Below are 22095 nucleotides of genomic sequence, written 5' to 3'. Positions count from 1 at the left end.
GCGCTGCCAGCCTTTTCATGGCTGATGCATTTTTATGGAACCTTCTGATTGTTCCACAGCCAAACATTGGCATCCTTTGGTATCTGCATTCCCATATTCCCATATTGTTAGCTACAGTGTAATGTAAAATGTCTGATAATGTACCTCCAATTTAACTGTTGGACTGCTGTACCTGTAATAGCGTGCACAATATGCATTAAATGAATGAATATTGCCTTCCATACTCCGAGTTCAAGTTTTTGGAGTAAATCAACAACAAACAAAGAAAAAAAATTGAATGCATTCTGCCACAACAAAATTTGTTAGAAATAATATAGTTTTTCACTAAATTAGCACTCACACAAGTAGGCACCAAGGACTCAGTTGTCATGTATTTTGCAACATATCTGCTATTAACTCTCTTACCCTCTTTAAAGATAAGCTTACAAGCCTTATGAACCTTTTGACGGTAAGCCTTGTTGTTGCACCGTGTCTTTATTGTTCGGGTATCCATGTCAGCATCCTTCCCCATGTTGGGGATGTCAGCTTTCTTCACAAGACAGTGTGGGCATAGGCACTCGCCCAAGAACTTAATACACGCTGTCATGCACCAAAGTTGATTGGTAGCATGGACAGGTGTCAATAACGAAGCGAATATTCAAAAAGACTCGCCTTTGCGCCACACAGGCACAGTGCCACGTGGAATAGTAATAGTAATTAATATTGCCTGTTTCAAACTTGTGGCTGATCAGCACCACCTCTATTAGGCAATCCAGTCACGCTCACCTTTGCTTTTCCATCCGGTACTTTCCGCGTTTCGGCATTTCGGCAAATTTTTGCGTCGCCACTGGCTACACATTGCATTGCGCCCTCGCTTTTGTTGTTTCCCTTACTCCCCTTCCTTTGCCTAGCCCCACCATGGGCCCCTTCCTCTCCTTTTTATTCTCACCTGACGGTCGTTTCTGGATCCCCATTCTAATCCACTTTTCTGTCACCTCCACCCTCCTCCTCCTCATCTTATTTGCACCCCCACCATTTCTGATGTCACCACTTCCTATCCGCTTCCGTTGCCGATCCGTTGACTACCACGTGCCACTGCTGATATCAGCAAAGCCCCGGCGGCCGGTCCAAATAGGGCAACAGGTCCATCTTCATGACATCGATCTACCATCATATACTATCAAAACATCGACCGCTCGTCTTGCCTGGTTGGAGCGTGGGTGGGTAGTTTTTGAGCTGGAGAAGGTTCATCCCCTTGCGTCGCCCATGTTCATCGCTGTCCCATTCACTTGGGTACACTTATCTTTTGTCCATCGTCTTTGCTACAGCTACACCTACCACACGCTGCCTGGGACTCACTTGTTCCAAATTGGAACTACTCCTCTCCCTCCCTTGTTTGATCAGGTAGTCCAACACAACCAGTCCATTGGTAAGGCCATGGAACTGTCGGATTTGGACTAGGTGGTGGACCGGTGGCTCCAGTTTCTTTTTCTTCAGCAGAACATTCATTTACAGTGCGATTATTTTTGATTTTTGAATCATTTTTATGGACACATATTTTCTAGAATGCCTGACTGACAATAAAGGAACTGTGTTGATACTGATAGTGTTTTGCCTTGCCCTTTTTTTACTGCATCTTCCCATGACATCATGATTTTCCTGCTCTCTTTTTGCTATTGGACTTTACTTTATGGCTGTACAAACCTGTGACATTACTCACAGCATTCATTGTTCTATCTCTTTCTTTTCCTTTTTTTGACAATCTTATCCTGTACTACCTATGCAGGATTCATCAGCATACATTCCTTCCTTCATGTTCTTTCTCATTCTTTTTGCACAGCTATACTGTGCATAGCCTACTTTTCTTTCACTATATAAACCCCTGTATTTTACCTTGTAAAAAAAACAAGTACTCGATTCCAGACTTCTTCTCTAATCTTAAGTCCACTTCTTACTGCTACTTGTGATCCAGTGTGGTCACAACACTTCCCACTGCTACCACTGTTAATTGCTGTCATCATCACTCCCCACTTTTGAAGTCATTATTATCCCTTTCGATTAGAGTCCTTCTGAGCACTACAGTTTGTGTGTCAGGAGCCTGCTATCACTGGGAACCTCGTCACCTCGTCATCCTCGTCGTTCTCAAACCTACCTTGTGCTACAATTAGCAAGGTAGTGCTCATCTATACTCGTCACTAAGCCCCTATCTTCTATAAATTCAACTATCCCTCCTCCTCAAAACCCACACTCATATATCTCTGGGTTTTACTTTGAAGGATCTTCATACATACCACCCCACGAACAACCAGAGCACCCACTGTTCTAGGAGGCAAAGCCCATAAACAAGTTCTGTGGAATCTGGGAGGATTGTGTGTTAGTTTGTTTTGTGTGTGGTTTTCTAACAGCAGTTCTCATCATCGACAACGCCAAGAGTACTCTGATAGATAACTCCAAATTAGTGGTTACCTCATGCAGAAAGACTTGCTACTTACTTTTCAGGATAATTGGCAGAGTATGAAAAGAAACAAGGGAAGACTTGCCTAATAATCCCATCAATGCATTGTATCACAAGCCCATACTTGTATGCCTTCACAAAATGTTCATCTAAGAGCAGCTTCCAAATTGCCTGTATTAGCTCACACTTGCAATGTGTGTACATGCCGTCTGTTGAGGCATCACCATAAGCTGCAATATAAAAGTCTTGAAAATTTTCTGGTAGCTTTAGATTTAGTCAGTGTCTAATAGGCTTTTTTTGAGGCTACGGGGCTACATACTGTTGGAATATAAGCAGCATGGTGGCACACCCCCGAGGTTGGCTTACCTTGTGTGTAATTTGACTTGTTCCCGAAGAATAGATACACTGGCCATAGCGATGCATCACCAAAGTTGGCGAGCTGTGTTGCATCAGACTATAATATCAGTGATGCAACTACACACTCGTAGTCATCACCAGCTTCCCTGGGAAGGATATTGACCTTTTTGTATGCCTTAAGCATTGCAGGATGAGTAGGCCTCTGAGTACACTTTCACAGTATGGTCCTCAGAGGCGTTCCAGAATTGCTCGAATGGTGTCATGTGAAATGTTGGGGATAGGCTATCCTCAAAAGCTGTCTAAGTATTTCTGTAAAAGTCCACGCTCCTTCTCGTGAGAGAATAACAACTCATCCTTGGGGTTGAAGAGAGGGTCTTTTATATAGGACCACAAATGGTTGAGCTCAGAAATGGAATTTGTTGTGGAGCCTGAATACTGCTAGCACATTAGGAGGCTAGCTGTTGGACTGCTGAATGCAGAGAATAAGTTGTCTAACGTGATTTTTGGTTATGGAGGTAGGCTGTGACGTTGAGTTGCAGGTAGCTGAGAGTGTTGCTCCAAAGTGGGAGCATCTACGACAGATGTAATGTCCAATTGCATGTCAGGAATAAATGTTGGACATGTAGGATAAATACAAAAAATCCCCATGTGATCAGGTTCTTGTTTGATATAGAGCCGGTGGAGATACGGAACATGAAGACATGGAAGAGGAAGCACCATCTGAGGGTGGATGCACAACTTGACGAAGGCCAGTGAAGTCGCCAGGTAAGAAGTCGATATAATGTGAGGGCAGGCGAATTTGTCTTCCAGAATGTGCAGAGACAACAGGTGGTGGTGAAGCATTGGATGGACCAGCCTGAGAAGCATTTTTTACCTATCATGTACCAATATTTAGTTCATGCTTTTCATTTGATAAATACATTACCTCGTTGTATCCACCTTGAAAGTCATCATTATCACTGCCGCCTTGCAGGCCCAAAGACTGGTTATTAGAGCTGGAGGAGGGTGAGGGAGACCTTCTGTGTTTCTTGATTGTCTTGCGAGAGTTATGCAGGTGATAGTACATCCAAAATATATTACTGGTGAGTCTTTTGCTCTGTTTACACTGAGCCTCATAAGCACTTAGGGAGTGTTCAGTTTTGAACTTCTTTGCACATCCAATACAAAGAATGTTATCTATGTGAGCGCTTGGGAGAGTCTGGCTTGCAATTGTGATAGTAGAAGCACATTCCAGTATGCTCCAGGACTGTGTCAATGTATTGGCGTTGCAATAAGGAGATTGTTTTGTTTGAATAATCATGTTGGATTTCTATTCCGAGGATGTATTTTGCTTCTCCAAGGTCCCACATTTTAGATTCAAGTTTGGCTTTTGTGATATCCATGAATTTCCGGGATGAAGCTCCTAGGAGGAGGTCATCTACATAGACAACAACAAAGCATATTTGTTTGTTGTCCCGGAACACATAAAGACATGTTTCTGCATTTAGACTTGTGAAACCGAGCTCCTGGAGCTTGCAATCAAAGGTTTTGTTCCATGTACAACCAGCTTGTTCTAATCCGTAGATGGATTTCTTCAACCTCCAGCAGTATCCAGGTTAGATAGAAACACCCCCTGGAGGAAGCATGTACAGTTCTTCTTCAAGTTCTCCATTGAGATAAGCTGTGGATACGTCTATTTGATCAAATTCTAGGTTGTACTTTGCTGCCAGGGCTAGAATAATTTGGATTGACTCTAAGTTTGCAACTAGAGCAAAAAATTCCTGGTAATCAATCCCCTCCCTTTGAGTAAAACCTCATGCAACAATCCGGAGTTTGTATCTCTCAACTTTTCTGTTTTGATCAAACTTGATCCGGAACACAGGTTTTGATATGATAGGTTTCACTCCCTTCGGAAGTGGAACAGTGTCATACACTGCATTAGTATTGAGACTTAGGAGTTCCTCCTCCAAGACAGACTTCCATAATTCTCCATCTGGGCGTGATAAGGCTTTCTTTAGTGTCCTTGGAAGGTCTGTGTTAGATGGACCAGTACTTGCTATTCCAGCAAAGAATGTCTTCTCTGTATCAGATGTTTCTTCATGAACCTCAGGAGTGTTAGGTTTCTCCATGGAGTTGTTATGCTGCTCTTTTCAAGACTGTTCCTCATTTAGAGCCCTTTGATAATCTCGGTTTTTGTCTGCAGGAGACAAGTCTGGCAACTACTTTTGCATACTCCTAGGACTTCAGCAGGCATGACTGCTTTTTTAGGAACTTGTGCAGGTACTCCAGGGAGTAGATGCATTTGTGTGTGTGTTGCCCCACTCACTCCTGAAGGTGTTGAATGACTCCTTGGAGGTGTTGGATGGCTCCTTGGAAGTATTGTATGCCTTCCAGAAGCTGATCCAATGGACTGGCTGTCTAGCTGTATTTGGACTTTTTCCACATCAGCTGACTGTATGTTGAGGGGCTGTCCTCCCACTGACTGTGACTCTACTTTGGGTTTCCGTTCTGAAGATGGCCAGTGTTCGGGTCTTGGTTGTAGATGACAAAACCGGATAAACCCGGTCTCTGCCAAAGCAGCCATTGTTCTCCATGGTGTATAGCCATCACTCTATGGAGTCACCATTGTTCTCCTAGGAGTCATTATACTGTAGCGAGGAGCACCTCTGACTATAAGTAGTAGGGGGTTTAGTATAGAAATACCTCAGTTGTTTCTATAGCCTCTCGGGCAGTGGCTGAGGTATGTTACATTACACTTATTAGAGATCACCTTAAACTAACATCTATTGTAGTTTCACTTAGGTAAATAATAAAGTCATTTCTATAGCCTCTCGGGCAGCGGCTGAGTTTCACTTAGATTTATTAGGTTATAAGCCCTGGTGGCAAAAAAGCTACGCAGAAAATAATTCTCATTTAAAACGGCAACCTCGGAATCATGACCACAGCACACGATACATCCGCATGTCCAGTTCTCACTGGACCCAACAATTTTCAAATATGGAAACTCCGGATCATCTCAAAGCTACATCCGGAAAAAGTTCTCCGAGTTGTTACTAGAGAGGAGCTTAAGCCCTCATCAGGAAAGCCCACTTCTTCAGAGGATCCTGAAATCACCTGGATACTTAAGGATGAGAAGGCACATGGAATCATCCAGGACCACATCTCTGATGCCCTCCTAATGAGGACTGGAGACCTCACCAGCTCCAAGGAGTTATTTGACAAACTTGTTTCACTCCATCAGACGTCCAACATTGCCTCGGCCTTCTATTCATTCCAGCAACTCACCAAATTGTCCTGGGATGGGACATCACCTATCCAGGACCACATTGTGAAAATCCGGACAATTGATTCACACCTCTCCGGAATGAAACTAGGAGTTGATACCAAACTCATGGCCTTCACTCTTCTCCAATCTCTCCCATGCACTCCTGAATGGCAAATATTTCAGTCATCAGTAATCAACACAATTGAAGAAAATAAACTTACCTTTGATGCAGTTGAGATCCGGATCACTGCAGAAGTTGCATGACAGTCAGGAAAGGCCCCTGGGGGTTCCAAATCAGCACTCAAGTCCAAGGAGAAGTGGTGTGACTTCCACAAAGTCAAATCACACAACACCTCGGGGTGTCAAACATTTCAATCAGCTGGAAAAGGTCAAAAGAAGAAGGGAAAGGAGAAACACAAGGATAAAGTAAAAGAGAAGGAAAAGGCAAATATGGTGGAGCAATCATCTGGATCTGACTCCAAGGAGGAACAGAGTCATATTGCATTGGAACATGTACATATTTCCAAGCCCCTTGCTAAACACATTCAAGCTTACCTTGTGTCGGAACCTGTTAAGACCAAAACAACAATCATTGTTGACTCCGGAGCAACATCCCACATGGTCCCTCACCGCTTCTGGTTTGAGCCAGGAACATACCATGTTCTGCATCCTCCGAGGACAATCAGTTTTGGGGATGAACCCTCTGTAAATGCCATTGGAATTGGAACAGTAATCCTACAAGCAACTGTTGGCAAAAGGGACTACAATATTGCACTGTCAAATATTTTACTTGTGCCAAACTTCACTTTAGCACTTGTCTCTGTCCACAAATTGTCTAAAACGGGGTTATTAACACTTTTTCCAGCAGGGTCAAATGCTTGTGAAGTTCGGAAAAAGAAGGAACTTATCCTCACTGCCTTACACAAGTGAGGACGTTATCACATCCAAGCAAAACCTGAAATCAACCCGGAGTCAGCTTTTGCAGCAGTAGATGTAAATTTATTGCACAAAAGAATGGGACACATTGGAATGGACCACTTGCAACGAATGGTTACAAAAGGACAGCTCCAGGACATAGACACCCTTACCAGAACCCCGGAGTTTTGTGAACCTTGTGCTTTAGGAAAGATGAAGAAATCACCTTTCAAGTTCACTAGAGGAAACCGAGCCAAGCGCCCCATACAAATTGTGCACACAGATGTTGGAGGACCAATCAAACCAACCTCCAGGGAGGATTTCCGGTACTGGATTATCATTGTAGATGATTTCTCCAAATTTCCATGGATATATTTCCTAAAACATAAAAGTGAAGCACTGGAACGATACAAGCAATGGAAAGAAGATGTCCAAACATTCTTCTGGACTCATTTGGGAGAAGAAAACTTCACTCCACTGTACACCGAATTCCTCCAGAGCAATGGGGGAGGAGAATATACTGGCAATGCATTCAAAATTCAACTCCGAGAAGATGGTGTCATCCAAAAAACTACAGCTGCAGATATTCCGGAACAAAATGGCATTGCAGAACGCATGAATCAGACATTGGCTACATGAGCAACCACTATGCTCCATGATTCCAAGCTCCCAAAGTCATTTTGGGTAGATGCCATGCAAACAGCTGCATATATCACAGCACGCAGCCCAGCATCAGGACTCCATGGAAAGACCCCATATGAAATACTGTTTAAAAGGAGAGTTGATCCAACTTTGTTTTGCCCTTTCAGATGCCAAGCATATGCCTTGATTCCGAAAGACAAAAGGCAAGGGAAGTTTTACTCCAAGGGGCGCAAAGCCATAATGATTGGCTCACACATGGAAAGCAAGTGGCTGAGTTTCACTTAGATTTATTAGTACAGACTGTTGTGGAGGGTGTCTTAGCTGATCAGGTGCTCCCACTGCTCTCGGAACGTCTCCACAGAGGTATTGCCCCTGTCATGCAACTTCTGCAGTGATCCGGATCTCAACTGCATCAAAGGTAAGTTTATTTTCTTCAATCGTGTTGACTACCGATGACTGAAATATTTGCCATTCAGGAGTGCATGGGAGAGATTGGAGAAGAGTGAAGGCCATGAGTTTGGTATCAACTCCTAGTTTCATTCCGGAGAGGTGTGAATCAATTGTCCGGATTTTCACAATGTGGTCCTGGATAGGTGATGTCCCATCCCAGGACAATTTGGTGAGTTGCTGGAATGAATAGAAGGCTGAGGCAATGTTGGACGTCTGATGGAGTGAAACAAGTTTGTCAAATAACTCCTTGGAGCTGGTGAGGTCTCCAGTCCTTATTAGGAGGGCATCAGAGATGTGGTCCTGGATGATTCCATGTGCCTTCTCATCCTTAAGTATCCAGGTGATTTCAGGATCCTCTGAAGAAGTGAACTTTCCTGGTGAGGGCTTTCCTGGTGAGGGCTTAAGCTCCTCTCCAGTAACAACTCGGAGAACTTTTTCCTGATGTAGCTTTGAGATGATCCGGAGTTTCCATATCTGGCAATTGTTGGGTCCAGTGAGAACTGGACATGCGGATGTATCGTGTGCTGTGGTTATGGTTTTGAGGTTGCCGTTTCAAATGAGAATTATTTCCTGCGTAGCTTTTTCGCCACTTGGGCTCATAACCTAATAAATCTAAGTGAAACTCAGCCGCTGCCCAAGAGGCTATAGAAACGACTTTATTATTTACCTAAGTGAAACTACAATAGATGTTAGTTTAAGGTGATCTCTAATAAATGTAATGTAACATACCTCAGCCGCTGCCCGAGAGGCTATAGAAACAACTGAGGTATTTCTATACTAAACCCCCATACTAGTTATAGTCAGAGGTGCTCCTCGCTACAGTATAATGACTCCTAGGAGAACAATGGTGACTCCATGGAGAACAATCACTGCTTTAGCAGAGACTGGGTTCATCCAGTTTTGTCACTTACGGGTACTTAGCTTATGTCCCTTTTCAGTTTATTACTTGCTAGGTACATTCTTTTGAATCTTAGAGACCTTCTCTCGAAGTCTGAGTTTATTACTTGCTAGATAATTAACACTACCAGTGGATGTGGTTATTGCTATTCCTTGAGAGCTAGTAGAGCGGGTGCCTGGCTGTGAGTTTGAGTAATAATGACATTGTTTTGAAGGTGGAGGGGAAACAAATTCATCTGGTTCTGTCTCCTAGGAGGGGCAGTAGGGTTGGTTAACGCTGTGATTATTGAATCAAATCAGGAGGTGAGCTTTGACGAGAAATACAAGAAAGTGAGAGGATAACGGGCAAAAACAACAATCGTGACTTGAATTTGGGCTGACCGGGCGCTGAGTGTTCCATGTTGGGCTCACCACCTCAACATCACGTTATATATAGCTTGCATGGGTGTTATATTGATGCTGTACGGCAAGCTAACACGTTGATCACTTGGATGACTCGCTGCGATAAATGGTACTTCTAGTGCATATCACCCAGTTCGTTGGCTACAGGAAAGAATCACATTAATCACTGTGAAAAACTGGCTGAGAGGTATAGGCACTTTCAGATAAACATATACTCTGTTTTTGCACGGAATATTATCACTGCCTGCAAGTCCGTGTTATATCACCGTTACCAATGAGATCCTGTCTGTTTTGAGGCTTTACAACGGTGCGTTTATAAACATCGCAAACAAAACCCCAACTGAACTTGGGCCTATTACAGAAGGACCGAGACACTGCACTGATGACCCTATCAGACAATCTATTAACAGTGGATCCATACTAAAGTCAGGAACGGACTGAATACTTCCACTGACATCAGAAGTCAAAGCCTTCATTCTGCAGTTGACTCAACACGCAACATCGAATAACTTGGATTTACTTGAATTTGCTGAGCGACTGAACAATCTGCCATCGTCCGTGATGCGAACCTTGACCTTCAGTACCGATCGGAATTCATATGCACCTACGCAACGGGCGACACTCCTGGATATGCGAATTCGAAAGCTATGAACTGTGTTTGCTATGTATCAGTTCAAGAGGCCGCCAGTGTCAGTGAGCTTATGATCATCTGAGGTGTGGGACGGAGGATTAATTCACTGCCAGTAGTTATTTGCGCTATGTTCGGTATCAGGAGGTCGTCCTAATGTGCGACCAGATCTGTACTGATAATGAAAAGGTTGACCTAGCTCATCCGTTTAGCCGTAAAAAAAATATTATATATGCTATAAACCATCGTCCAAGAGATTGAGTCATATTAGAAAAGCGTCATGATTCAGAAAAAGAGCAATAGGAACGGTGACTTACCACGTCGTTGGAATACAGTTAACAGTGAGTAGCCTCAAGAGACAGTACGCTGTGAGAGTGATTTGCAGATAGTACACTACTTTAAAAGGCACAATTTCACGAACAGCGGCAATAACTGAAGTTAGTCCGGGTGTCTGGTGTTGTCTGCTCTCTACCTTAAAACAGCGATCGCGTCTTCGCAATGGAACGAAAGCTGAGGTTCACTGTACAATATGAGTCTGTATTGCACAGTAATGCACATTTCAAATCGCTGAATGTGAGTAATCATGAGGAAAGGTTTGTGACCAAGAATCTGAGTCGCATATCACCAATGCTATCACGTGACTAATTCGCCAGTTTCGCAGAATCAGCATTTGCTGATTCAAAAATCTGCACTTCCTGTCTGCAAAGCTGTCTTCTCGTTTCCCAGCTCTCAGAGCCCTGAGGGCATTTTCTCCCATCGCTGCAACAGCATCTATACATTCATCTAAACAACATACCCTTCATATAGAGCCAGTAATGCCACCAGTCACTAACGGAGCAGTACCACAGAGCTCGAAGATGCATTCGAAAGTTGTGCGTATCGTCATCTCACGTTCACAATTGAAGCGTTTTTTCAGCTGCGACTGCTTTCATGGTTCTAGGTAATCATAGGATCAGGACCTGCTGGTCATACTGCTGCCATATATCTCGCACGTGCCAACCTCAACCCTGTACTTTTCGAAGGCTTCATGGCGAACGGTTTTGCTGCAGGAGGACAGCTCACGACCACAACAGATGGTAGGTAGCGCATCTAATTTTAGTTTACCAACCTCCATTTTCACACTCTTTCTGCGATCTATTTCTACAGTCGAGAACTTCCCCGGATTCCCATCCGGTATCCTCGGTCCAGAATTGATGGACAAGTTCCGTGAACAATCCATTCGTTTTGGCACCAACATCATCACCGAGACGGTCGCAAAGATCGATCTATCTGCACGTCCATTCCGGTACTGGCGGGAGTACTCGGAGGAAAGTGAGCCCGAGACCGCAGACACAATCATCATAGCAACAGGTGCCAGTGCAAAGCGGTTAGGCCTCAAAGGCGAAGAGACATATTGGCAGAGTGGGATTAGTGCTTGTGCGGTGTGTGATGGAGCAGTTCCCATATTCAGGTAAATGATATTTGTCCGGAAGGTCGGTCGAGGTTGACCCACGTTACTGTAGGAATAAGCCCCTTGCTGTCATTGGAGGCGGTGACTCCGCGGCAGAGGAAGCTACATGTGGGTGTATTCTTCAACCTAATCTAAACCCATTAGCTAAACGTCCACAAGATTTGACAAAGTACGGATCTCAAGTTTATGTGCTCGTTCGTCGAGGTGAACTTCGGGCATCTAAAATTATGGCTAAACGCTTGATGAACCATCCCAAGGTTGTGAGTAGTTTCCAGCACTTGTTCACATGTACATTTCTTATCATAAATGCCAGACCATCCTGTGGAACACTGTTGCGACTGAATGTCAGGGTGACGGCGATCTTTTGAACAACCTCCGAATCAAGAATATCCTGACAGGCGAGGAGAAAGACCTTCCTGTGCGTGGATTGTTCTACGCCATTGGACACGAACCCGCGACTGGCCTTGTTCGGAATCAGTTACAGACAGATCCAGATGGCTACATTATCACCGTGCCGGGGACGACTCAGACGAGTGTTAAGGGCGTGTTCGCCGCTGGAGATGTACAGGACAAGAGGTACAGGCAAGCGATCACAAGTGCAGGAAGTGGTTGTATGGCTGCGCTGGAGGTTGAAAAACTGATTGCAGAGGAAGAAGAAGGTTTCGACGATGATTAGTGCGATATATACTGTGTTTAGTATTAGATTGTTCGGAATTACGACTGACTTTTCTTCACACATACTCATGTTTTTTCCTGGTGACAAAGGATATACTTGAACCTTGCAACTTGTGTGGAAACCATGAGTAAGATGCAATGACATGAGCCCAGCGATCGTTCAATTTTGCAGGTCCGATGTTGCGTGGCTGTGCCGCACATTTGCCTCCACCGCCGGCAACTTGTTAATTTCCCGACGCGGGGCGGGGAAAGCAGCACTTTAACTACAAGAACATGGGTTACCCGAACATCATGGCATACCGTGTCGGAGACTGCGCACAACGCCCAGGCTATATATGAATTCACATTCGTCGCATCTCTTACATCCAAACATCCTCCTCTTCATCTCTCCAACAAAACCATGTCCTTCTCGCAGAACGATATTCCTGATCTCACGGGGAAAATAGCGATCGTTACTGGTGGAAACAGTGGCATCGGAAAGCAGACCGTTTCTGTCTTGCTGTCCAAAGGCGCCAAGGTGTATGTAGCAGCACGTTCACTGGACAAGGCGAAACAAGCCATCAAGGAATTGCAAGAGACCCGGCCGGAAACGAAACGAGGGTTGGTCGAGTATCTCCAACTCGATCTTTCGGAGGCTAAGAAGGCCAAAGCCGCAGCTCTCCAATTCAGACAGTAATGATTTCATTATCTTTCTTTTGGAGCTTTCCTTCATTGATGCGGTGTCGAGTGCAGGAGAGAGTCCCGCCTCCACCTTCTGTTTAATAATGCCGGCATCATGGGCGTTCCCAAAGGCTCTCGGTCTCCTGATGGGTACGAACTCGTAAGTGCATGCTTTTCACTACCTTCACCTCCTCATGTTTTCCTCGTGTCCCTATAGCAATGGGCCACAAACGTGCTAGGCCCATTCATATTTACACATCACCTTATCCCAGTTCTCCGAAACACAGCCGCCATTTCTTCCCCGGGTGATGTCCGTATCATCAACACTTCTTCATCCGGTGCGGGTCAAGCTCCGAAAAAAGGAGAGCCCATTCCTTTCAGTGACTCTACGGTGGGCGCGGGTGAAAACCCTGCTTCGCCATCAGCTTGTTATGGCCATGGAAAGCTGGGCGGGATTCTATGGACGAGGGAACTAGCGATGCGGTACAAAGACATTTGGAGCTTCGCTCCGCATCCAGGGCCCGTCCAGAGTGATTTGATTAGGCACATGGGAATTCCTGGTCCTATCGTCTGGGTGCTGAACGTATGTCTGCAAACATAGACCATTGATATTTTTGCTAACAGTTGATGGTCATGGCATGCTTGTTTAGCGAATCGTATTCAAGCCTGTTGAATATGGTGCTCTTACTCAGCTATATGCTGGTACAAGCCCAACTATCACCGCGGACAAGAGCGGGATGTTCCTTGTTCCACTTGCGTGAATCCCCATTTTGAACTTGTAACCTCAAAATTGAAAATAAGGGTACTTGACGCTGATGTCCTTGTTGTACAGACAATTCACGGATAATCTCCCGCATCCAAAAGCAAATGATGATGCGCTGCGGAAGAAGGTTTGGGACTGGTGTGAGGAGGCAATGAACCAACACGGTGCTGGCGATGATTAAAAATGTGCCGCACCACATGACCGAAAGAAGCGTATGTTGATTTTGTACCTGTGTAATCATATGGATTCATATGGACTTCATGATCTTAATATACTTACCTCCGACCTCGTGCCATATCAGCTATACCTCTTTCAGCTTTAATTAGTGGTCGCATTTGTCTACTCTCCCCCAGATTGGCTGGAATTACAATGTCATACGTATCTTATCTCTTGTCATGCTGGCGTTTGCGGGCGCTCTCTCTGCCATCACAGGTCGGGCAATGAGCCCAGCCTTGAAAAATTTCTCAGCTTCTTCCCTCACATCCGCCATGCGAAGCCAGTAAGCTCTGGGCAATATGCCTTTTCCAAACCTTCTCGTGACATGATTAGCGCACAGCAACGCCACAACAATCGCGAGAATGTGCAACGGAACGAGCGAAAAAGTGGCAGACCAGATCGTTGCCAACTGCATTCGCTCGAAACGATACAGCTTTCCTTTGCACCCCGGAAGGGACGTGCGAGAGTAGCACCGTGCACTGGGGGAGGCATCGTGCAGGGGACTGTAATATCCGCAGCAACCCAAGGACTCTTGAATGAGCAGTCGGCCGTAGGGGGTATAGTACTGGCTCCATGCGAGATCGAGCTTGCGATCGAGGGCGAAGGTGGCGCGTTTGTATGCAGCATACCCAACCGCAAGGAGTGCTATCAGGGCGGGCCAAAGGAGGAGGGCGTAGATAGCGAGGATGGGGCGAGAGTTCAGGAGAGTGCCTGAGAGACCGACCACAGCGGAGAGCACGAGGATGCACCCTGCAAGTGTGAGGAGAACAAGGATGTCGTAGTCTGCGACGTAGGTTACGTCGGCGTGTTGCCAGGCTGTATCGGTGGGAAAGTGGTGTTAGTATAGTTGATGGTCCGGAATCAGGATCAGACAGGACGGAGAAGGGAAAGGCTTACCTCTAAACCAGGTGATGATCGCGAGGATAAGGCCAGTTATGCCGTAGGCGAGGACAATGATCACGGAGAGAAGGAGAAACCATTTATGAATTGTCCAGCGTTTGATTCGCTCGACGCCAAGTCCATAGCCTCCTTCAAGCGCGAGTGCAACAGCCCTGCCAGATTGATTTTCTTTAGCAGTATAGCGCTGACTTGTGGAGAGCGATCGTACAGACTGTAGACGTGGCCATTTGTGCGTGAATTTGTGGGTAGTGCTGAGGGAGGGAATAATTGCGTGATGTACAGAGGCGGCGAATACGCCTTTTGGGTGGCTGGACCCAGAGTTGGAGAGATGACGATCTGTGGATAAGAATGAACGTTTCGTTTTACGCCCTATCTTGGACAAAGGACCGGTTAACACTTCCGAAAGCGATGATGGTGGTTGAATTCGGTCAAATGGGAAGAAACTAAGTGCCCGGGAGAAAAGTGAACCAGTGGAATATTTTTTCTTCGAAGGAGTTGTGTAATCAGGGGTTGGCAGACGAGGTGAATAGAACCTGTGGCCTGTGACAAATGGGGCTGGGTCCGAGTGCAAATTAACTGATGTGGTGGGCGGTGCGCTGATGTACTGTTCTGGAACAACTGAGGCTGGTTTGTGTGAGGAAGAAGACTCGATTGACCCTCCGAATCGTGCCGATATCGCGCGAGGGAAATGATCGTGGAATGCCTGAACAACTCCTCCCTCGGGAGAGGAAGCTGTATGTTCTGCGGTCACCAGTCTGATGGTAGTTACATTTTCTGTCCCGCGGATATCTATGTCATCTCGTTCCTGGAGAGCTGGATGGTTGTTCTCCGATTCGGTGGTGTCAGAAGAGAGACCATCAGCAGACCTCGATGATGGAAGTTTTCTTTGAGTTGACCGGCGACGAATGGATGTCTGATTCGGATTTTCGAGCGTAGTGGATGGGTGGCGGCGCTGCATAGTTTGATAGTGTAACATTGCTTACCTGTTAGCCTCCAGATCGTGTGATGGCCCGGGCAAATGAGCGCTATGGCTGGGCAGCCAGAAACAGAATCCTTCGACGCATCAGCAGACACCCTGTTTGATACCACAGTTTAGTAGCGAGTTATTCATTTTTCCTTGCGCAACCCAAGTACTAGTACATATCGTAGGAAGGATTTCACTGAACTTGCTGAGGATCATGATAGAGCGGCTCTAAGGTCGGCGCCACACTGTCTCTATATGGTCAGTCAAGAGGTTCCACTGGCAAGTCAACGGTTAGCTAGTCCTTACTCTTACTTCAACTAGCCATCCACCACAGCGCGGCTTTGACGCTGTATCTGGCCTCTAATCCCCCTATTGATGCAAAAGGTCACCCAAAGCAGACTCAAATACGTCCGAGCCTAAGTTGAAACGAGCTCTCCGAGGATTTCTGTGGTGATGCAGTTGATGAAAATGGCCAGGCCCGGGGTTATTTTAGCCTTGCCCTGATCTGTATTTATATGCACGCAAAACTCATCAGGTGAAGCCCTCAAAATGCGGAATATCACAAAGAGCTCGAATCCAAATAGTTAATAAATAATCAGTAACTCCGATGGACTGTTGACTTTTTCTCTACTGTATGTTTCCGGACTCCTCGAGCCTATCACCCCCATTTTTGGAAAGTGACTTATTTGTGATTGTGGTTTTCCCCCAGGTCCGCGATACTCTCACATCCCCACAGCATTGGAGTGTACTGAACCATTGACTTCTAGGCACTCCTGTTGACGTAGATGTGGCCCACCTTCATACTTTGTCCTTCCAATCTTGTATTGGATTGTTCTTCTATGAATTTATTTTGACAGATCTGACGCTGCTGTGCTGTTCCATTTCTAACACAGGTACTCGTTTTCTGGACTGTATATTCCTTCTACTCAGGGAAGCACACGTTCATGCGCTGTTTAGTCGTCTCACCCCGGAACACCCCCATTACCAGTGCACCAACAGGGCTGGGACATAATGTCATAAGCGCTGCAGCTCTCCGATGCTATTCTCGTTGACTGTGGAATACAATGAGTGCTGTCTTGGCGCATTTTCACTCTCGCTCTTCTTTCTATATGATCGTACACGCCATACTACGAAGGCTGAAAATATAACGTCACCATCACTACGGTAAGTATTCCTTGCTTTGGATGTAAATGCCCCAGACAAAACGGTTGGAAGGTCGATGAACAGTCATCTCGAATCATTCGGCGGATCGGAACTTGTCGTCCAAGAGCCCATTCTTTTCAGGCGTGCATGGAACAATGCTGACTGGATTTGCGATGCTCTATAAAATAACTCCTCAAGTCCCCTTTCCTTTCCATTTCTCCTTTATCTTGTAATGTCTATACTTTCATCTCCCCCAGACCACTTGACATCTGCTGTGTCCGCCCATTCCAGCAGGCCGATACGATGGTCAGCCATCATTGCCATCTTACTCGGATTAGGTGAGTCTTACACCGTTGTGGACAACTACGTTTCTAAATCCCCTTCCAGCCGCTCTTTCGCTTGTCCTATACTATCTGCACCTACGAGCCAGGGGCTTTGTCTGTATATTTGGTACGTTCTTTGTACTTGGTTGCATAACGACACATTCATTGGCCAGGGAAGTTATACCAGAATGGTATACAAGGCTTCGCGCTCAATGGTTTACGAGAGCAGAGTCGCTATTGGCGCGGCTGCCGATGATGGAAGAACTCAGATGCACGTTGAGAAAGCGACGGGACGAACACACACCCCCTTTCTTTCCACCCCAACATCGACCATTGACCGGGCAGACCACCTTGCGCAGATACTGATGTGGACCCTCAATGTGATTTGTTCCTTATGCAGCGGCCATTGATGATGGATAATGGGGTGATAACCGGCTGAGTGGAAGATCTCGAGTTTCCATTAGTTCCGGGTCGTAGAAGAGTGCTGTAATATCAAGATCAAGGCGTGGGTTTCACCCTTCGTGGTATCGAGTGCAATTGTAACGTAAGTCTCAAGGACATCTTCCGCAGTCGCATCAAACACTAGCAATTTCACATTTTCTCCCCTGTTCTCTGGCGCTTGTTTCTGTTTGACACGTTCGTCCACCTTGTGATGCAGAGAATTTATCCGCTCACCGTCAAAATGTTTCCTTCTGCGACTGTAGCCTTATGGTAAGGGGACACTCTGACGGAGTACATCAATCGTCGATAATCAGTGTTAATGGAGAAGAGTCGTCCAGAATGTCCAAGCCTAGTGGGACCCTCCTCCAATGGCAATTATATTTATCTGTCAAATTTATGTATTCTCATTATCCTGATAAGATTCTATGTACCTACTATAGGCCTATCGGCTACGTTGCCGCGTCTTAATAAATACGTGTAGGTCCATATTTATACACTAGATTCTCATACATCGTCTCGTAACGGTCATCACATGCTTTTCTGTATCTCATTGGCTTTCTTGTTTTACCATATCGTCACTGGCTATCGTTCTCCTTAGCTCTGCGACTGCTTCATCACAAGGCCGAAGTTCGCCGAACAGACAGCGAATATTAAATGTAACAAAGCTGAGTTTCAAAATATAACTCACGGCGCGAGGCTCAAAATGGATCCGCTCTCACGGAAGCACTTACCCTCGACGTTTCGCTTCCCCTCGCCGAACATTGGTAGCTATTTGTTTTTATATGCTGAAAAGTCACTGTATGACGGATAGCACACATGATACCCACAATCAACAATTCCTAGATCGTGGTCCCAATGAATCATTTGAAGCTCTGATCGATCTGCTCGCATCTGATGATATTCTGGAAGACATTCGCCTCAGCTCTCCCCAGTCAAATCCTCGCGATCTCAGAGACTCTGATGGGAGACTTGACTTTGAGAAGATCCGTTCTTTTTTCTCCACCAAGAATCGTAATCTCTCGACGGCTACATCTCGTAAGATCACAGAACCCGTGGTTGCACAGGATCTCAATCTGGTAGCATCCACGCCATTGGTAGTATGTCTATCTTCTTTACGATCCATCTTCTATCCCCAATACAATATCCAAATGATGAAGTGCATAAGCTGATATCACATCCTCAGGGTCCTAGCAACCCTACATTGGAAGTGCTCGAGGCTCCATTGCTGTCCCGTCTCTCAGATGTCGCGCTATCCGGAAAGCCATCCGTGAGCCTGTTTCCCTGTGCTGATCTGCCCCCCACCGCTCAACCCGATGTCCATGGAGTCCTCGTAAGTTTTCACCATATACAATGAATTTAGCGTCTCATGTCTAGTTCACTTTTTGCTCAAAGCAGCTCCCGAAGGTGTGTGATGCGCGCTTCTCGTTGTTACCCTCCCAACTTCTTGTGAACATAGGCCGCAGAATCAAACACCCATCCCGTGAACTGTAATGTAGGTAGAGCATCCATCGTCTTTCATCACTCATCAGCAGTTACTCACTAGCATGCACAGCTCGACCCTGCTTGGTTAACGAAACCTCTGGAGTTTACACCCTTAAATCAGGCTTTGTTGGCTGCAAGAGCGGAGACCGATGATCTACGAGCGCAATATGAGAAGCTACAGGCGCTCCTGTCAAAAGACCCTCCTCAAGCGCATGATATGCAACCTCCCTATGAAAGAATAGAAGACACGTGTTGCTCTACGGATATCATATCTTCTCCGCCTACAGAGCCGCCTTTTGGTCCAGAAATAGCGAGCCTTTCAGAGAACGATGCCAAGCGAACTCTTGCGGTAAGTGCGGCTGATAGTAACTGAACTATAGAAGCTTAGTATATTCGGTTAGGTTCTATTCAAGGAGCTTTCCATTCCATCGTCGTTTCTGTCTTCGTATAGGAATGTCGAATCGCAGCTTGCCCCCGCTTTTTCGGAAGACGACGTGGCTGGCAATATCACACATGCCATGCAATTCCTGACTCGTGTAGATGAAATCGTGTGGCACAGGTCTTCACACGCGTATAGGCCTGGCAGCTGCCCACCATCCGTTTTCAGTGAAGCTAATGTTAACGCACTCCTTGATCGAATCGCACTTTGGGAAAGGGCCTTCCGTAGGGAACGCAGAGTTTGAGTTTTAAACCGTTGATTTAGCAATGATAGCTTGTCAATGAACAAAACTGCGGTCCTTTGTCTTCGATTCATGTGTGGTCTTCGCTTGGTCTTCGAGCACTATGTTTACATATCATCTCCACCCCCTGCAATAAACCTACTATCCTTCCATTGAACTTTCGCAACATCGCCTATACCCAGGAGTCATAGCATCAACAATGCCTCCGCGCAGTCAAACGGCCTAAGAGTGGCTATACTCCGTGTGCGGCACTTGCGCAACCTGCAGAGCCGGGCTTGCATATACTTCAAAATATCCCTGTCCCCACGCCACTGCCACGCTCTAAAGCACTTTGAATTTTTTTTGGATCACCCCTCTTGATTTATCCCCCACCATCATATTTTCATGACCTTCCACGGGTTCGATGGCAACTGTGCAAGCTCAATCGCAGCTATTGAGTGAAGCACCGCGTTAAGATCCGCTTTCAGAGTGGTTCAGGATGGATTACAGGTTACCTGTATTGGACGTCTTTGTGGACCTCCATCATGATATAATTCATTCATCCTGATGATCCCTGAGATCTCATGAGGGACTGATTTCGAAGAAGTGTATTTCTGCTCCGGCATTACATTACGTTCACGGAAAACAGAACTGGCGGTATACTGTTGGCGCGAAGATCTACGGCAAATCTCGACGTCTGTGTATTTACTCCGCTGAACATAGCAAGTTTTCGCATTAAAATCCATGAAACGTCTCATGTCCTAGATGAGCATTTTACTCTGAAGAGAAATGCCAAAATGTAGGGGGCTCCTTCCACTGCATCGCGTGTGGGTGTCTTAGCAACGAGACGAACCCTTTACTACCTTCACTACCAATTGTGGTTCTCCAGCTGGGTCCTCGTTGGAGTGGGCCGACATCGTCGGATGGTGCTGGCGTCACTGTAAAACAACTATCTCCCGTCAGTTCGGCTCTTCCTGGGAGTTGGCACGACTTCAATGGGAAGTTCTTACTCGCATGACTGTAAGGAGATAATTGCCTACATTCCTGTTACCTCGCGAAAGGACCTTTCCTGCATGACAAGACGGGGCAGAATCGTTTCAGAGGCTATGCCGAGCTCCCAGCAGTCGGGCAGGCGTGATATTGGCTAGATTGTACCCAGTATTTCAGATTGAGGGCCGCCAATCAACTCAACTTCTGGAACGATTCCAAGGGATTATTGACGGCGGCAGGCCGTGCGTGTCGGACTAGATTTAAGAGAACTGCGATATCTCCCATCGAGATGTCTTCCTTATAGCGCTCGCTTTCTAGCGCCAACGTCTGGCGTTCGGCTAAACCGAGTTTCCACTGGCACAACACAAGACCCAGGACATGCGCCCGTTGCCCACCCGAAGAACGCTTTTAGGAATAAGCCTCTTTGTTAAACACGCAGCTCTTGCAGTAAGTCTTATCAGTGGTTATCAACCCGAAGTTTGATAGTAATTTATCTAAGCCGTTGTTATGTGTGCCCTATTGTGAGCTTTCCCAGAAAGCAGTGTTCTATTTCAGCGATGATCTCCTTTTAAACTCGTTCGGTGGCTATCAACCACAGCCTAACCCACTGGCACTGGTATCTGCATCTGCACTCCACCCAAGCTTGGGCCACACAGGTCTCTCCAAGCTCACAGTTCTCAGGACAAGATAGCACAGCCATTCATTTAGGTTCCTTACGAGAATATTGAGATGGACCCTCTCATCCCAATCCCCCGATATGCCATGGTGCTTGAGTATGAATTTCCACTTACTATGTACCTGTCCAGTTCCTTGGGTTTATTGCGGCTGAGTAGGCACCCAGGTGACTATATAAAAAATTAAAAAAGATGATTTATCTGACGTTTTCCACCCAATATGCGTATGCCCGTGCTCCAGTCTTTACTAGGACGCTCAACGTCCGTGCTCATATTGTCCGAGTGTTTGTCGTCCACTCCAGATGCTCACGCCACCGAGAAAGTGCAGTGGAAGACGGTTGTTGGAATCGTGCTAGGCTTAAGTGAACCAGATCTAGCAATGATGACCTACGGTTTGCTGACAACTTCCCTACAGACTGTTTTTTTTCTGTACTATTTTATTACCGCTTCTGGGAACAGGAAGGAAGGGGGCTCCATTGGTTCTTCCACATTTTAAGTACGTCCTGCGATTGCCGGGATAACAATTCACACCATAATCAGACGCTACCAGAACAGTCCCTTAACCGTCTCTCAACATTTCTTCGTTTATCCAGAGGGACAGAGACAGACATATCCCAGCCGTCCGCAACTCAAACGGGGTGTGGGTCTGCGCCCCAGAGCGTGGGGACGAGGGCTGAGTCGCAGATTCCTCTGACTCCGGCGCCCTCATACAACGAAAACCTTCCTCGCTATTCTGTGGCCGATCCTTATCCTCGAGTTCCTCCGAACCCCGAAGAGGGAGCTTGA

The 22095-nt window shown here is 46.1% G+C and overlaps 9 protein-coding genes across 9 annotated transcripts; 7 read left to right on the top strand and 2 right to left on the bottom strand.

Annotated features, from left to right (window-relative positions):
- Positions 1-4937: 4937 nt before the first annotated feature.
- On the bottom strand, positions 4938-5354 carry SERLADRAFT_438855 (uncharacterized protein; the record flags this gene model as incomplete). The annotated part of the gene is made up of 1 exon (XM_007319243.1): positions 4938-5354. The coding sequence occupies one exon, from the start codon at positions 5352-5354 to the stop codon at positions 4938-4940; it is 417 nt and encodes a 138-aa protein (XP_007319305.1).
- Positions 5355-7598: 2244 nt separating this feature from the next.
- On the top strand, positions 7599-7877 carry SERLADRAFT_349569 (uncharacterized protein; the record flags this gene model as incomplete). Its single annotated transcript, XM_007319242.1, has 1 exon — positions 7599-7877. The coding sequence occupies one exon, from the start codon at positions 7599-7601 to the stop codon at positions 7875-7877; it is 279 nt and encodes a 92-aa protein (XP_007319304.1).
- Positions 7878-10634: 2757 nt separating this feature from the next.
- Positions 10635-12200, top strand: SERLADRAFT_469563 (uncharacterized protein; the record flags this gene model as incomplete). Its single annotated transcript, XM_007319241.1, has 6 exons — positions 10635-10841; positions 10910-11045; positions 11116-11419; positions 11472-11527; positions 11579-11679; positions 11733-12200. 6 exons carry the CDS (start codon positions 10785-10787, stop codon positions 12093-12095), a joined length of 1017 nt encoding a protein of 338 aa, XP_007319303.1.
- Positions 12201-12318: 118 nt separating this feature from the next.
- Positions 12319-13698, top strand: SERLADRAFT_415994 (uncharacterized protein; the record flags this gene model as incomplete). Its single annotated transcript, XM_007319240.1, has 5 exons — positions 12319-12766; positions 12827-12914; positions 12972-13337; positions 13405-13511; positions 13587-13698. 5 exons carry the CDS (start codon positions 12495-12497, stop codon positions 13696-13698), a joined length of 945 nt encoding a protein of 314 aa, XP_007319302.1.
- A 183-nt stretch (positions 13699-13881) lies between these two features.
- On the bottom strand, positions 13882-14910 carry SERLADRAFT_349485 (uncharacterized protein; the record flags this gene model as incomplete). Its single annotated transcript, XM_007319239.1, has 2 exons — positions 13882-14549; positions 14631-14910. Coding segments are annotated over 2 exons (948 nt in total), but the record flags the coding sequence as incomplete, so codon positions are not given.
- A 1976-nt stretch (positions 14911-16886) lies between these two features.
- Positions 16887-17975, top strand: SERLADRAFT_449904 (uncharacterized protein; the record flags this gene model as incomplete). Its single annotated transcript, XM_007319238.1, has 3 exons — positions 16887-17078; positions 17128-17190; positions 17242-17975. 3 exons carry the CDS (start codon positions 16973-16975, stop codon positions 17427-17429), a joined length of 357 nt encoding a protein of 118 aa, XP_007319300.1.
- Positions 17976-18304: 329 nt separating this feature from the next.
- SERLADRAFT_438849 (uncharacterized protein) lies at positions 18305-19669 on the top strand (the record flags this gene model as incomplete). The annotated part of the gene is made up of 6 exons (XM_007319237.1): positions 18305-18601; positions 18688-18834; positions 18900-18908; positions 18961-18996; positions 19057-19335; positions 19388-19669. 6 exons carry the CDS (start codon positions 18305-18307, stop codon positions 19667-19669), a joined length of 1050 nt encoding a protein of 349 aa, XP_007319299.1.
- Positions 19670-20415: 746 nt separating this feature from the next.
- Positions 20416-20850, top strand: SERLADRAFT_469559 (uncharacterized protein; the record flags this gene model as incomplete). Its single annotated transcript, XM_007319236.1, has 1 exon — positions 20416-20850. A coding segment is annotated over one exon (248 nt), but the record flags the coding sequence as incomplete, so codon positions are not given.
- A 679-nt stretch (positions 20851-21529) lies between these two features.
- Positions 21530-22095, top strand: SERLADRAFT_438848 (uncharacterized protein; the record flags this gene model as incomplete). The annotated part of the gene is made up of 2 exons (XM_007319235.1): positions 21530-21671; positions 21725-22095. 2 exons carry the CDS (start codon positions 21530-21532, stop codon positions 22093-22095), a joined length of 513 nt encoding a protein of 170 aa, XP_007319297.1.

Source organism: Serpula lacrymans (assembly GCF_000218685.1).
Source record: "Serpula lacrymans var. lacrymans S7.9 unplaced genomic scaffold SERLAscaffold_8, whole genome shotgun sequence".
NCBI classification, from domain to species: domain Eukaryota; kingdom Fungi; phylum Basidiomycota; class Agaricomycetes; order Boletales; family Serpulaceae; genus Serpula; species Serpula lacrymans.
This window is presented reverse-complemented; position numbering and strand designations above follow the sequence as displayed.